Source organism: Pelodiscus sinensis, chromosome 2 (genome assembly GCF_049634645.1).
Source record: "Pelodiscus sinensis isolate JC-2024 chromosome 2, ASM4963464v1, whole genome shotgun sequence".
Taxonomy (NCBI): Eukaryota; Metazoa; Chordata; order Testudines; family Trionychidae; genus Pelodiscus; species Pelodiscus sinensis.
The window spans coordinates 96695894-96707790 of NC_134712.1; the positions used below are offsets into that span (position 1 = coordinate 96695894).

At 40.6% G+C, this 11897-nt stretch overlaps 2 protein-coding genes across 3 annotated transcripts in view; one reads left to right on the forward strand and one right to left on the reverse strand.

The window, feature by feature from the left end:
- Window positions 1-586: 586 nt before the first annotated feature.
- On the reverse strand, window positions 587-9972 carry PTGR3 (prostaglandin reductase 3). The gene is made up of 2 exons (XM_006121399.4): window positions 8903-9972; window positions 587-2376 (listed from the first exon to the last, which is right to left on the reverse strand). Exons 1-2 carry the CDS (start codon window positions 9208-9210, stop codon window positions 1452-1454), a joined length of 1233 nt encoding a protein of 410 aa, XP_006121461.2. The 5' UTR covers window positions 9211-9972; the 3' UTR covers window positions 587-1451.
- A 1208-nt stretch (window positions 9973-11180) lies between these two features.
- TSHZ1 (teashirt zinc finger homeobox 1) overlaps window positions 11181-11897 on the forward strand; it is a 62866-nt gene continuing 62149 nt past the window's right edge. Inside the window, exons 1-2 of one of the 2 annotated variants that reach the window (XM_075921069.1) lie at window positions 11181-11347; window positions 11437-11897. The exon at window positions 11437-11897 is cut by the window's right edge and continues 738 nt beyond it. The gene's annotated coding sequence lies outside the window, so the exon portion shown is untranslated. The other variant, XM_006121398.2, reaches the window with a different exon arrangement.

The window sequence follows — 11897 nt, forward strand, 5'->3', positions numbered from 1 at the left end:
CTAGATTTTTTTTCTATTTAATGTGGGCCTGGCCTTATGATCCAAGAAAACTGCAAGTTTATCATCAGACGCCCGATCCTGTGAGCTGCCAGTGCTCTCAAAGTCCATTAAAATTCTCTGACTTCCATGGAGGCAGCAAGGTCAGGCCCTAAAAGTGTAACTACTGTAATGAAAATAAATGTACAGTAGGTACAGTTTAAAAGCATCACTATTTTGGAAACGGTTCACTGTTACCATAGGTTGAATTCCCATTTTATATACAGGTATAAAAACACCTCCTCAGCCATGAATAATTTTCAAAACAGAACAATCATTTTAACTGAACCCACTGTGTAAACTATTCCCCAGTTATGTTTTTATTTATACTTGAGATGTGTATTGGGCACAGAGAATTTAAACAAAAGACCTTGCTCTTTGCCATAAGGCCTAAGTAGTAGCATTAGTAAATATTACTACTAACTTGGCTATGAGAAGTTGTACCAAATATTCATCACTGTTTTAAATATATTAAAATATACTGCACCTCTATGAAAGAGTTAAGCTACAGGAAGTGTAACAATATGAAAAAATATGACAAACACAGAGATAGCTTTCTGCATTTTATTAAATTGTTGATACAAATAAAGAATCTCAATACATGGAAACACAATTTAGAACTGAAGTCCTGTTAGCCCATCTTGGGGATTAATAGAGAGAAAGAAGGGTAAACAATAAAGATAATAAACACCAAAGCAAACGGATAAGATGACTGTTCCAAATGGAACAAAGATGTGAATAAAAATTGCAGACTTACTTATAGTTGCCAACTCTGTGATTTAAAAGAAATGGTGAGTGTTCCCTCCTTTTCTCCCCCATTTTTCTGCCATGTTAGAACTAGTGGCTACATTTTCTGTATAGAATTGCATGTGAATTCTGAATAACTTGCACAGGACAGCCATAACATTATTACTGAGTTTGAAATACAAAAAAAGTAGAAAAAATAATTTTAAACTTTGGTTTCCCAGAAATGTCAAGAGTTAAAAACAGAATGTTTTATTTTGCTGAAAATAAAAGATGTTTTTAAATCAGAGGATCAAAATAGCTGACATGACACATATGAAATGTAATGTTTCCAAAAAGGATTTAAAAATCTTATCAAAGAAACTGGTGGATCAGCCTCTGCATCATCACTTATTCTAATTGCCCAGAATAATGTTCATATCTAGTATTAGCCTGAGCAGCGCTAATACTATAAAAGTTACAGAATCAAACACAGGCTTGTTAAATCCTTGCAACAGGCACTGGTTAAATTTTTAGCTTTTTTAAGTCAACCTTTTTCGTAACAACTTAATACCGTTTTAATATACTACCCTTTACTAAGGTTTTTTTTTCAAAAAGAAATAGTTTCCAGTAATTCTGAGGTATAAAGTGCCTATTTTCTCTCTGTTTTGATTAATATCATTGTTCTGTTTTTACAGCTTACTGTTGACAGAGTTAGGTAATTCAACTACAATTTTTCCAATGTTTTTTCCCATGTACATATAATCTATAGCACGGAATACAGACTCCAAGCCAGTGAACTTGCCCTCTGGAGACATGTCTCCAAGGTCCACCTCACAAACCAGTTCTCCACTTTCACACATAGTGAGCAAATGCTGCATAGCCATTTTATATTCAGAAAGATAATGGTTCAGGAAGAAACCCTGGATGCTGGCAGATTTCTTCAGTAGTTTTGCTGGCAACATCTCTGCTTTAATAGGCTGAAGGCCAGTAGGATTTTGATAGCCAGAGATAAACCCAATCACTATCAGTCGCCCTTTAGTAGCCAAGGAGTTGACAGCCAAGTCAAACATCTTTCCACCAACAGATTCATACACTACATCCACACCTTCTGGGTAGTCCCTTCTAAGAACGGCACCAAGATTTTCAGTTTTATAGTTGATGGGATGGTCACAGCCAATGGATTTCAGAAAATCAGCCTTTTCATCACTGGAGCAAGTTCCAATTACATGGCACTTTGCCTTCTTTGAAAGCTGCACAGCAAACTGGCCTGTTCCTCCAGATGCTGCAGTCACCAAAACCTTCTTGCCTTCAGTCAGTTCTCCAAGCTCCTTCAGACTGATGTATGCTGTCGCGCCACTTAACATTAGAGTAAGGAACTCAGGTTTCACTGAGGGTAGAAGAACTGCTTGTTTGGCAGGCACAACTGTATATTCAGCAAAAGAACCAGGTGCCATATAGGCCACAGCTTGGCCTACTGTGTATCTGGCACTAGCACTCAGGCCTAAGGCTACTACATCACCAATACCTTCAAAACCTACATCAAACGGGGGTTTAACTGACGTGTCATACCGACCAGCTGAATAGTTTATATCAGATGCATTAATGCCGATAAATCTAGAAGAAAACAAAAATTTGTTATCATGCTTTCTTTGTCAAGTACCTTGCGATAAAACATCCACTTAGGTTTACTGGATAAGATGTAACAATACATATTCAAATATACCAGTAATTAGAAAAAATGTTCACATCATACTATTCAAAAAAGTCTGTATACATAGCATAGACGTGATTTTAATCAGACTTTTCTACCTTATGTTTCTAATATCGTAGAAATGTTAGACATGTTTAAATAAAAAGACATTCTCCACATGGCTGCTTTAACCAAAATAAGCAAACCAAAAAAATAATTTTGTATCAGACTGGAAAATTAAAATGAATTGACCACTCTACAAATGATATAAAAACAACTCCGTAGAATAAAATATGTGCAAAGTGCTAAATATATTTATTTTGGCAACATATTTACATTTCTGATTAGAATAATACCGTTAACAATGAACGATAACATTAAGCATAAATGTCATCTGCAAGATCATAACATGTTATTGAAGGCAAGTTTTTTTGTTTTAAAATTATTGTGATTATAGGAAATATGCCTTCTCTTTGAGCTAATTTCAACATTAAAATAATTTGCTTTTTACAAATTAGTCATAAAACATGCAAACAGCCTTGTACAGAGGGACTGAAACTACTCTGTATTCAATTTTTAGAAGTCCAACTGACCTCTAACAGGTGAAAAAGAATGCCAATATTTTCAAAAAAGACACACACATTCTAAACTTGATTAGCAGTAGAAGATAACAGTTTGGTATTTTGATCTAGTTTAATTGCACAGGAGATATTTTACTAACAATATTTTTTCATGTTAAAATAGCTCATAACAAAAATACCTGCTACACGAGGAAGACAAGGAGAGTCTGTTAACTAGAAACATCAAGAAGCTTGCAAATGCAGCAGAAGGATGTCAGATTTTTACTACAGGTGAAACTGATAACTTAAAGATTATAGAAGTTGGCGTCATATGAAAAGCTGTAGAAGTATGCAAACCGTGCAATTTTAATAGCAATAGTTAGCAATATTTTCAAATTGTGTGTGTGAGATTTTGAAGTGCTTACACATCGTACTCAAAGAAATGAGAAACTGAAAATATTGCTTTTAAAATTTTTTTTAGTTCTTTATACTATGGAGACTCTCAGACTTTATATTAAAGTGTGTATTGTATAGATATGTACAATTTGTATATATATTACACAAGGTGGAAAAAGAAGAATGTGGCTTTTGTTGCTTTCCTTATTTCTGCATTTAATCCAGTGTTCAAATATAATAAAGAATGTCTACATCCTATTTATAGATTAAAAAAAACTACCATCCTCCTTTAATTTACATAATTCCCATGTCCCATCATTAAGAAAAGCAGCAGCTTCCACAGCAAAATATGTCTCTTCAGGACACTTGAGAAAAATGATCAAAAAACTAAGGCACAATTGGTGCTACTGTTTTGCATTAGATTTTAAAAAATAACTTTTAGCAGTGAGGTTTAAAAGCAGAGAGATGGCTATCTCCCTTCCTCCCCGCCCTTATTTCTACAGCAGTAACTTTCAACCCATGGATTTACACCTCTCCTGCAATCTGGGCCAAATTACCTCTGAATTAGCTTCCTTGACTGGCACAGAGAGAACCTCCCTCCCTGCAGAAAGCCTATTTGTGCTCCTTTAATTTTTTGCACTTATATGAAACAGGCATCCCCTATATGAACCCAAGAGAGGGGAGGAATTAAAAAAAAAAGCACACACCTTTCTCCCCACCCTTTTCAGTCCCATCTTCTTTTCACTTAGCATCTTTCTTAAAATGGAAAGGGACAGATCAAGGCAGGTAAATGACCTCTAAAGCTGGAAACTTCGTGTGTGAAGGGAGGAGGGAATGGGAGTGCTGCAGTTAAACAGATGTCTTGTATACAAGTGTCCTTAACATGCTGCTTTTTACCAGGAGAAAATGCAAATCACCCCCCATCTCTTCCCCTTCTCCCGGCTCCACCAGAAGCTGAAACTGTGTGTGTGTAGGGGGGGGGGGGGGGGAGAGGATGCAATGGCAGATCTCGGGAAAGAAACAGTGCAGAAGCAGAAGTTGGTGCCTGCCTGCACCTCTCCACCTTTTAGGATAACCGTAAGAGGGAAAACGTGCCAGTGCTGGCACCAGTAGGAGTGTGATTGCTCAGCGGGACTTCAGAGGTCGGCCAGAGAGTTGGGACATCTCTCTGAAGCCATTCATTTAATCTTAGCACTCCCTCCCTCTAGCCCCTATTCTACATTGCGGCACCCCTACTTCTTCCCCCAGCACTTGGCCACTTGCAGCTCTTCTCCCTCTCCCCCATGCAAGTCTGTATGTGCAAATGCGGATGCCTTTCCATTTCAACTGGGGGGCTGCAGCTCTTCGGTGGCTGCCTATGAGAGGAGGAAGAAAGGGGGCTTGGAGATACCCACAGGCTGACCTGTGCGTAAGAAACAGTTGAAAGACTGTCCTCTTGTTCGCGATCGCTTCCCCCCCCCCCTCCAATTCAAACGGGGCTAGGAGCCCCAGGGAAAAAAAATATTAGGAAGAAACAAAGAAATGAGAACTAGTTAGTGTATGTGTGAGTGGCTTGCTTGTAATATTTGTTCTTACCATCCCAACCCCTCCCCTCCAGTTTTCCAAGCTGCCTCTGCCATGTGAAATGATTCTCTCTGGACTAGGGGAATCATTATTATTAATCAATATAGTCTCCAAGCTTGCTAAAAGTACTCCTCACTCGACTCCTTTTTCTCAACCCACCAATATTTGTGTAACTCCCATGTGTTCGCGCCTGTAGGGTTTTTTTTTTTTAATTTACTCTTCCTAAATTTCCCATATGCAAAAAAAAAAAAAAAAAACCCACAACCCAAAAAACGTTTAAACCATAACGTCTGAATTCAAAATCTTATCTAAATCCTTTATTGTTAACCTTGCTTTTCCAAGGTACTGTGGGGGACATGGTGTTCTGTGCCCCGGGCGTTTAAACCCTTTCATTTTAAACGCAGAAATAAATTCAAGATCAACTTGAAAACTTGTGAGAGCGCGAAACGAGGTGGGTATCGGGTGGGGTGGGGGGTTGTGTGTATAAAAAAGTGCATTCTGCTTTTGCAGGGTGCCTTCAAGATTCTTCTCAAGTGATCCTTCTGGTTTAATTTCCAAATTTAAAATGTCTTTTCTATTTGACTAAGGAAGGTCTGGTGAGGGCACCATCTTTCACTATTTTCAAAATCTGAAGAGCTGAGACACGGAACCAGAGATCCCCAAAATAATTCTTTCCCCAAAATAATTGCTCACGCTCCCGAGTCACCCGCTTTATTTACACTGAAGGGTGCTGACCCCTTGGTATTGTTTATTATAAAAACAAGACGTGCCCGAGGAGGGATGCAAATACTGCTTCTCGCACCCAAACAAAACGCAAGTGAGCGAAATTCAGCACAAGACTCTTCAACACAGAGACAAAACAAGGTAATCCAAACTAGGAGCGCAGAAGAAAACAAATTCTCAACCCAAACACTCAGCCGAAATAATCCCCCTACTCCTCCCACCGTGATCCGCCAAACCATGAATCAAAAACTCTTCCCCCTTCCATTTCAATAACACCCTCCCCATTAACTTTCACCTCCGCAGAAAATCGTTAAAAATATTTGGGAAACGAAATAACCGGTCACTCTTTTACAAAAGGCTTGAAAACATCGCATAACTTAGGGGAAACCTGGGCTTTTTTCTTTTGGTCGTTCTTCTGCCATAAAACAGAGGCACCTTCCCCTTCTTGAAAATAGAAGAAATGACCATAAGCAGCATAAATGGCTACGTTAAGGATTCTATTCCCCTTCGCTTTCCTTTCTCCACTAGAAAGAGCAAGTTTATTGTTTTAAATCGATTTCTAGTTTAAAAGTATTTCTCTGTGAGTAAAAGCTATGATGGATTTTTCTGCTAAGAACTATGGAATGCTTTTTCCACCGAAAGAAAAAGTGGGGGGAAAGTTCCATTTAATAGAAGCATCTTATTTGAAAAGCAATAAATACATGGACCTCCAAAGCGCTTTTCCACAGTATTCCCCTAAATCTAAAAGCAGATTTTACTGTGGTGAATGAGAGCTGTTTTGCATAAAAAGCTCTAAGCAATTAATACTGTTCATGGGCGTGACTGAGACTAAAATGAACAAATTCGCAAATGCACCCTTCAAACGCAAGTCATTTATTGTTTTGTTTTTAAAATCCTTAGACTTCTACCTATTGTAAAATGTGTTTTAAGAATCAATAAAGCCAGGGACACATTTTGTCTTTTTGGGATAAGAAACAGCTTCCCCAGGATAGTACAAAAGCGGGAAAGAGGGCTTGTTTTCTGCTGCAGCTCTTAGAAGGTACACGCAGAGAATATATCCTGTGCATTATTTTTGTACTAATGGAATCTCATGCGATGTGAGATTCCTCAGCAAATAATAATAACAAAGAAAAAACTTCGCTCAACTCTAAACAACACACAATATATTAACTCCACACCTCAGTCGATCACTTTCCCCCACTCCCACCCCTTTTTATAAACTGATGTATGTTCAAATACAAGCAACTGCCTGGATGAGTCTCTGGACCAGCTCCTGATTTCACTCTGGGGCGTGCACGTCTTTCTAGCACCCAGGAAGCCCACCCAGGCACAAGCGAGGAGGGGTGGGGGAGGGAAGAAGAAAGAGTTATACTGAAAACAATATAAATGGCATGAATACATTTTAAAATTTCACAGGAAAAGAGGGAGAGTGCGTATGGGGGAGGGGATTAGAGAACAACGACGTAACAACCTTATCATATCCAACTACCAGCAGTGGGACTTGCTACATTTTTCTGTAGCTGTTTGCATTGTAAGGCAGGCGGGTCTCTTCCAAGAAAAGGAGTTTAACTCCAGACTGATTCATGTTTCATGCCATTATTGTTTTTAGGGCCGCTCCTTATTAGATGCAGCAAGTCAGTGCTTTAGAGCTCTCTAGTTGAAAAATCCTATAGGTTGATGGCAGCAGCGAGTTAAAGTTTTGCATGAAGCTTTTTCAGTCGTAAGAAGTCCATGTCTCTCTCTTGTACATTATGACCCCCCTTCCCCAACCACACACACTCCAGAGATTAGATACAGACAAGGTACACAAGCACTTCTGTTAATAAACTTCCAGTTTTGACCTCAGGACTGTTGGTGTATTTCATTATGCACTGTCTTTAAACAACCCGTTCTATGTAGGGGCAGGTTTTAGTCAAGTCTTTTGACCCTTTCCCCTCTTGACAGAAACAGCTACACAATCTTCCATAGGGTTCCCAGAGTTCCAGCTTCTACCAGAGGTAGTTGGATTTTTAAAAAGCCCTACTTTTGTTTTAAGGAATGATTCCATCTAGGCGGGAACCAATGAAAATATATAGGTTATAAAGCCTTTTGGGGAAAGGTACACTTTGTCCTCACAGTCTTCATTTTATTGGGAGCTGACCAAAAAGCTTGAACGGACAGTACTAGCAAGCACACAATTTACTGCACATTATGTTAAGCAAAATGTCACAGCTTTACTCCCTGTGTGACCCTGTTTCGTTGTAAAAATAGCAAACAATTTAGAAAGCCTACTTCACAAGGGAGACTAGCAGTGGTAATAAACTTTCTAAAAGGTTGGAGAGGCTTATGGAGTTTGTTAAAAGCTTGTGGAATTTCGAGATGCTTTCTCCTTTCCTGGTGTTACTGTTTGCTTTTCAGGAGGAGGAAGAGGATGGAAGTAGTGGCTAGATGGTTGACGGGTGACAGGGAAAGCAGAAGTAGCATTGACAGACTGATGCGATCCTCTTGCCTTCCTGTTGATTCATACTCACTAAAGGTTAGTGACGTGGAGAACTACAGAGGGGAAAAACACAGACACGCAGGGAAACACACACATAAAACCATCGTCGGTGCATGCTCTATATACAATTACACGCTCAGCCCGTGGCTATAAATAACACAGACACAGATTGCTCTATATTGTCAGACAGGGAGACAGACACGCTGGTGACTAGGTAAACGTAACACACACAAACTTGGGAAGGATTTAGAAATCATGTTCTGGTTTTGCAGTCCCGAGCCCTTACTTCACGTGCAGCGTTCTGTTTAAGATCATGCTGCCCTTCCCACCCTTGCAAACGGCTACTAAAGCAGTGATTTGTGAGGCTGTTCTTCCTCCCGGGTAGGAGAATAAGTACTGCTTGATCAGCTGCATTGGTAAGAAAGGAGAAACCAAAACAGAAAGCAGCACCTCCAAAGATGCAAAAAATCCCACCCACCCCAATGCCTGGGGGGAAAGGTTTGTGGCATCAGAACTTCAAAACAAACAACAAGAAAAATCAAATTCACAGGCGCCAGATGGCAGCTGGTACACCCTGATAGGATGACAGGACAAGAGAAGGCCACAAGAGGTGAGAAGTCAGAGGGCGTTTGGGCAGGAAAAGGGCTCAGACCCCAGGGTTAGCTAGGAAGTAGGTGAAGAGAAGACCGGGGGGGGGGGGGGGGGGCTGGAGAGGGGAAGGGAGCTCACCTGTTTCTGACAAGAAGATCTCCATCTCCCGGGAGTGGCACAGGCGCGTCCTGCCGCAGGGCAACAGCCTCTCGGAAGTTTGAGTTCAGCTTAGTCACCACCAGCTTCTTCATGGAGCTGGGAATAGACGAGCCCTGGAAATCCAGAAAGTGACGGGAGTAGGACATGTCCAAGATGGGCCGGGGCCGAGCACCACCAAAGCAGGACCAGAAGGGACCCTCCAGAGGACACTGCTGCTGCCGCCGACTCCTCCAGAACCGAGACCCCCAGCACCTCAGCAAAGCGCTGCTTTTTGTATTAAAACGCATTTCTAGCCTCAGCGCTCTTATCCCACCCTCAGCACCCCCTTTGGGGGTGTCCAGCGATGAGGGTTCTTCGCACAGGTTGCAAAACCCACCACCACCGAATTCACAAGAGGAGACACTCTCTGAACATAGCTATTTGTGTATGTAAATAACGTCTAATGTAGCAAGCTGCAGCCTGTCTCCGTCCTCCCAGCCCAGCCCCTCCACAACACGGAAACACCAGAGAAGCAGCAGCACCAGCAAGATGATCCCCCTGGAGCTGATCTTCATTTACCGTCTCTAACATGAAACAGGAACAAAGTTCACCCTCCCTAACACAGTCCCGCCTGCAAAGCTGCTGCAGCAGCAAAAACTGTGGGTGCCTGTGTTTTGTGTGTGATCTGCAACAACACAGAAACACATGCCCGCCTGCCTCTCTATAATGCAACCAAATCTGATCACCGCGACCAGGCTTTTCTTACGTTCAGTGAAAGACAGGTTTGCAAGATTTTCCGCTCAGAATTTTTGTTTTGTTTTTAGCTTGCATGCTGCATTTTAGGAAGGGAATTCAAAATCATTTAAATATAAAACCGTGCCGCATCCCCATCCCCATGCGCCTAGTTTATAAAAGCCGGAGATGATCCCTTTAAAAAAGTTGAAAGAAAACACGACTATATTATCAGATCAATAAGGTTAGAGTAGTAAAGAGAAGTTGCAGCTAATCTTCTAATGTTGTTATTAGGAGCAGCTGGGGAGCTGCAGGCTGCTGACACAGGCACCGCCCCTTCCGTGCGAAACGTTCACTTCCTCGCAAGGTGGTACAAATCAACCCAGAGCCGCTAGCAACCACTAGTGGATATAGCACTTAGATTTGGGGAGAATAAAAGCACGGCGATTTATGAAAGGGTTTAAAGCATCTTACAGATTTTTGTGTGTGTTATGTCTATGAAGAGAAATGTACTGCTGATGTCCTTCTAGTCGGAAAACACGCACGAAGTGCACTTTACAGCCTCCTGGGGTTTATAGTCCTCTATAACCCGAGTACAGTTAAAAAGTGGCTCCTTCTCCCTTTTAGCTTTGACATTACAAAATAAAAAAAATGGCCTAAATATTTTTCTGCTCCCCGGTATCTTTAAGAGAGGAATTTTTAAAACATTAACTTCTGCAATGTAGAATTACTTTTGGGAGAGCATTTATAGAAAACCAAGTGGGAGGTCAAAGGACTAAAGTAAATGTTTTGATAAAACTGCCAGCCTAACTTGATGATTGTGGAAATTAATTTAAAGAGAGCTGTTGCAATAGTGGAGGAAGAATTCATGTATAACTCACTTGGAATTAACTCCATCATTTCATGATGCACAATTTATTTCTTAATTGCATATTAATTCAATAAAATTACCTTTTTGCCCCAAAGGATGCAAATGTATAGCTTTAAGTGTTTACCTTTAAGAATCAGAATGTAGTTTTAATTTTCTTTCTTGCATTATGAAGGGGGGAAGGGAACCACCGTCTGTTCTTGCAGTTAGCAATATATGAATCCCTAGACAAACTATGCAAAGTCTATTAGCAGCATTTCATACGCTGCAGTTCTTGCTTTGCAATCTGCTGGCGTTTAAAAGTAAGGGAGATCTGTAATCTTACACAAATCATTCTAAATTCAAGGGGGAGGGTATGTTTTTGTGTGTCAAAGCTAGGTAGCATCTCTTGCTTTTTAAGTTTGCCCGAACTAGACATCTGCTTAAGTTAAATCAGCACATGCGTCTTGCAGAGTACTTTAGGAAGTGGATTATAATAACAAAACCGTCAATGTGTGCCTCACTTGAGAAATCTTTTATGCTATGCTGTATTAAGACTTCTTTTTTGTCATATTGTTTAGCTCTGGAAAAAAATGAAAACAAAGCAATTAAAAAGATTGACAGGTATGGGTTTGTGTGAGACCTATTTGTAATTGTCAGGGTGACGTTGGCAAGAGGAGGAGGAGTAAAAAACTGAAGCAGGAAAAGCAAGCTCGATGTGTCTGTCTATCAGTTGAGACTGTCTGAAAGCTCTGGGATCTGAATGTGTTACATTTCAGTGAAAAGAGAAGAGAGGGAGAGTGGATCTCTTTCTCTCCCAGGAGTTTAAAGGGGGGAAAACAGTTCACGTTAATCTCTCCCACCCAGTGAATATCTTTTCTTTTCTCCCCCTTTGCACACACTCTCCGGGTTTTTTTCTTGGTTTTGGCTTTTTTATGTTGTTTTTCTGTTGCAGATCAAGATCAACCAAAAATCCATGATAAAATGTGTTTGCGTTAAATTTAGTATCAGAAGAAGCTGCGATCTGTGGAGGAAAAAAAGGGGGGAGCAAGGCAGAAAAGTAGTCCTCTCCGGTGCTGACACTGTTTGATCTGTGACTGGAAGGTGGAAGAGTGACTGATATTTCCCATCCGGTGTATATGTATGTATGGGGACTTTACTCCTTTTTATTATTTGCTTTCTTGCTCTAAGTCAGACTAAGTGCTGGGAGCAGAAGGAGACTGGATCGACCTCGTTTTGTGCACAAAGAAAAAACTATTATCAGCGCAATAAAAAAACCCAGAGAAACCCAACAACAACAACACACAAATCCACGAGCTTGAAACAAGCCAGCGAGAGAGAAAGTTGCGCTTTGAGACTCTTTGATCTTGGAGAAAGGGGGGGGGGAGTGACTGAATTTACCGTCTCATCGCTGCT

What these genes read in the sequence shown, in the direction of transcription:
- PTGR3 (XM_006121399.4), bottom strand. Translation starts at nt 9,210, where the DNA reads ATGCGTTTTAATACAAAAAGCAGCGCTTTGCTGAGGTGCTGGGGGTCT. An exon ending in GATCTTCTTGTCAGAAACAG is followed by an intron (nt 2,377 to 8,902) that starts GTGAGCTCCCTT and finishes GTTTTCTTCTAG; the next exon opens with ATTTATCGGCATTAATGCAT.